General features: G+C 35.8%; 1 protein-coding gene across 1 annotated transcript in view; it reads left to right on the forward strand.

Moving 5' to 3' along the window:
* The window catches only part of LOC109820632 (mevalonate kinase-like), a 6,428-nt gene continuing 6,256 nt past the window's right edge, over positions 3,363–3,534 (forward strand). The window contains 1 exon segment of the mRNA XM_020386808.1: positions 3,363–3,533. Coding sequence (XP_020242397.1) covers positions 3,474–3,533 — 60 coding nt within the window. The 5' untranslated portion in view covers positions 3,363–3,473.

Below are 3,534 nucleotides of genomic sequence, written 5' to 3' on the forward strand. Positions count from 1 at the left end.
TTGATTAATAAAATTATTATTTTTTATTAATTTTTTTGTTTTTTTATAATTTAAATAAAATTAAAAAAAGTGATAAAAAAAAAAACCGGGCCGGCCCGGAACCCGGCCCGGGGTACCCGGGTCCGGGTCCGGGTCCGGGCTCCGGTTTTGCCCGGCCCGGGCCCGGATTTCCAGGCCGGGCCGGGCCGGGCCGGCCCGGATGGACAGGCCTAATAATCCCTAGTCTAAATAGATGACTCGTTGTTAACCCACTTAAAGAGGTGCATTATTGAATTCCACACATTGAGGAGTTAATTCTTTTTTTAGCCATGTGAAAGGATTATATTAACACGTTTTATACTTTTGAATTTTAACAAATTAAAATGAATTACTGTTTCTTACTCCCTCGCTTAGGGGGTTTAAGGCAAATCAAAAAATGAATTGAAAATGTATAAGTTGCTTTATTTTGCAAATGACTTTCCTATCCATGTCAGTGTGTAATATAGATGTTTATCTTAGAAAAATGAAATTATTGTTGAAAGTGCAATATGAAGACGATGTGACAAAATATGATAAATTAGTAAATGTAGTTAAAAATCATTTAATTAAAATTTTGTTATTATTTTAGTCATTTTCATGTAATTTCACCACTTTTTAGGGAAAGTCAAAATTACATTAGATTATATGTGGCAACTTTCTTGTATTTTACTTTTCTAACCGCTTGCATGCAAATAAACAAGTAAAAATGTAAAAACAATGCACTTCTCATTTTCATCTTTCATTTGCATGCAAATGAACACCCCCTTAACATGTCACCAAGCAACACACAAAGTTATGTTAAGAATCCTCGTTATTGTTTGGCAATGGGTTAAGAGGAGTTAAGGCAAACTAATCCTTCTTTACAAGCCAAACACAAAAAGGACTACCTCATAGAAATAGTTTGACTCATCTTAATTAGTTAAAATTTTTTATAGACAAGTTAACTGTTAACATAACTTTTCTAGACATGCTGCAAAGAGCATAAAATGATTGTTCCACTATCCACATTTTTTGCTAGGTTAAGAAATAACTTTTTGGATATGTTTGGCAACTCCTTAACCCTGTAAGTGGATGTTAATTGGGTTAAGGAGCAAAACTTATATCCGACGAAAACTATACGAGAGCTGACCGGATTTTTTTTGTTTATTTTCTTTCTCGTAATCAGGTTAGGATTGAATTACCAAGTTAAGATTTCTTTTTTAAATTTTTATTTTTTCATTTTGCCAATACCTTTTATTATCTAGGGATGTTTGGTTAATTTCTAGGAAAATCAATTTCAAGAAAAGAAATGCAATCATCTCTTTTCCTACTTTTTCAGTCAACAGTTTAGAACTTGGAAATGGATCTCGCTATTTTAAGGGGAAAATTGTTATTATTGGGGCTTGGTTTCCCATTTTTGGTTGAACCAAATAATAAATATGGAAAATGTTTAAGGAAAATCTTTCTAGAATAAGCGTGTCAAAATATTTCCTAAATGTTTATTGGTTTCACGATGAACCAAATAGTAAAAAAAAGGGAGCAATATTCTCTAGCGCGACATCCCATACAGTCGAGTAAGAGTGTGTTTATTTTATTTTCTAAGGCCCCGTTTGGCAAATGGTTAATGAAGAGGGGTTAAAGAGAAGGATTAATGTACTTAGCCCATTTGATAATCCGAAGGACTAAATTATTAACCCGTTAAATAAGTTTTATTTTAGTCTTTATGATCAGTTTTAGTGTTTGGGAATAACAATGATTTTGACTATTTTCTTTATAATTAAAAGGGTTAACTCTTATTCCATCTAAATAGGAGTATTAGTAAACCCCCCATTTTGAGGGGTTAACTCATTTTAACCCCTCTAGAGGGGTTAATTTAACCCTTCTATATTTTTTATGTTTGGCAAATTATGGATGGTTAACTCACTTTAACCCTTATATAGATTTGTTGTGTTTGGCAGGTTAAGAAGGGGTTAAGTCTCCTTAACCCCTCACTTAACCCTTTGCCAAACGGTACCTAATAGTATAGGAAACCAGTGGAAAAAGATCCTATTTCCACCACTTTCCTTGTCTTTCTTGAGAAAAGGTTTTTTATTGTTTACTTCGGCATGGAAACATGGGGAGGAAATATTTTTTATACCATTCTCTTATTTAGTCCAAAAGCCAAACATGAGAAAACATTTGAGTTGAAAATATTTTCTTTATTATTCAAATATTATATTTTATAAACTCTTCCCATCATTCCCTTTTAAAATCTACCTTTCCACCCAATTTCATTTGATTTCCTGACATTTTAAGTGGAAATGATTTCCATCAAAAAGTGGTGTTTCTCCCATTTTTAATAAAAACATTCCTAAAATTTTTTGATAAGACAAACAAAGAAATGGAAAATTTATAGAGAACTTTTACTTATTTATTTATTTATTTTTGATGGTGTCAAAAGGTTTCCGAAAGATTTTCATGGGTATTCACTCGAAACAAACACGCCCAACATAGTGATTAAACTACGATTTAACTCAAAAATTGATCAACTACTTATTTTTACCCAGAATAAATTACCTATTTAGCAGTCTAGCCATAGGGTTGGGTGTTGGGCGGGTTGACCCGTGGGTCGACCCAACCTGACTCGCCATGGATCACCATCCAGTTCGACCCATAGTGGGCCGGTCTCGGTCGACCCAACCTAACCCGCCATGGATCACCATCCAGTTCGACCCATAGTGGGCCGGTCTCCACTCAACCCATGATATACTCAGGCCATGAGCCGGGCTAGGTCCAGTCCCATACTCGGGATCAGAAAAGTAGGTTCGCCCCATGCCGACCGAGCCCACGCCCGATCCGGCCCAACCATTTAAGTCTGTAGCTAGCTGCCAACAAATCTAAAAGACCATAGGTATTTGGTTCATTTTTGGCCTATTGAGAAACAAAACAACGATATTCAAGCTCACTGTTGTCTACTTGGAAGGAATAAAAAATTTAATACAAGTATAAAAATTGTTTAATATAAATTTAAATTACTAAAAAAATAAATTAGAATAATTTTGTAATTATAAATACAAGTTTAATATAATAAACAAGATAAAAAATAGAAAGTTGGACGAAAACCCATGTGCCAATTTATGATCTACGAGTCATGGGTCAGGTCAGAGCCGAAATTAGAGAAATAGACCAGACTCACTCTGACTCGATCAGACCGAAATCAGACCCGACCCCGCCTTGAATCCGACCGGCCAGGTCAACCGGCCGGGCCCACACCCACGCAACATCAAATTATTATGCGTGGAGTATATTAAAATCACCACGCGCAAGATTAAACTATTCTATTTTACATGAAAAAAATATATACATAATTATAATCTCAAATGACATCAAAAAACAAGCATCACGTGCCGACGGGTGCTCGACCATAATCTAGCGAAGCTCGCAACTGTTTGCGATCGGTAGGTCCTTTTTCAAAATCGAGGTCGAATCCCAAATCGATGGAGGTCCGATCACGTGCCCCCGGCAAGATAATCCTCTCCGGCGAGCACGCCGTCGTCC

This window comes from Asparagus officinalis, chromosome 8 (genome assembly GCF_001876935.1).
Source record: "Asparagus officinalis chromosome 8, Aspof.V1, whole genome shotgun sequence".
Classification (NCBI taxonomy): Eukaryota; Viridiplantae; Streptophyta; class Magnoliopsida; order Asparagales; family Asparagaceae; genus Asparagus; species Asparagus officinalis.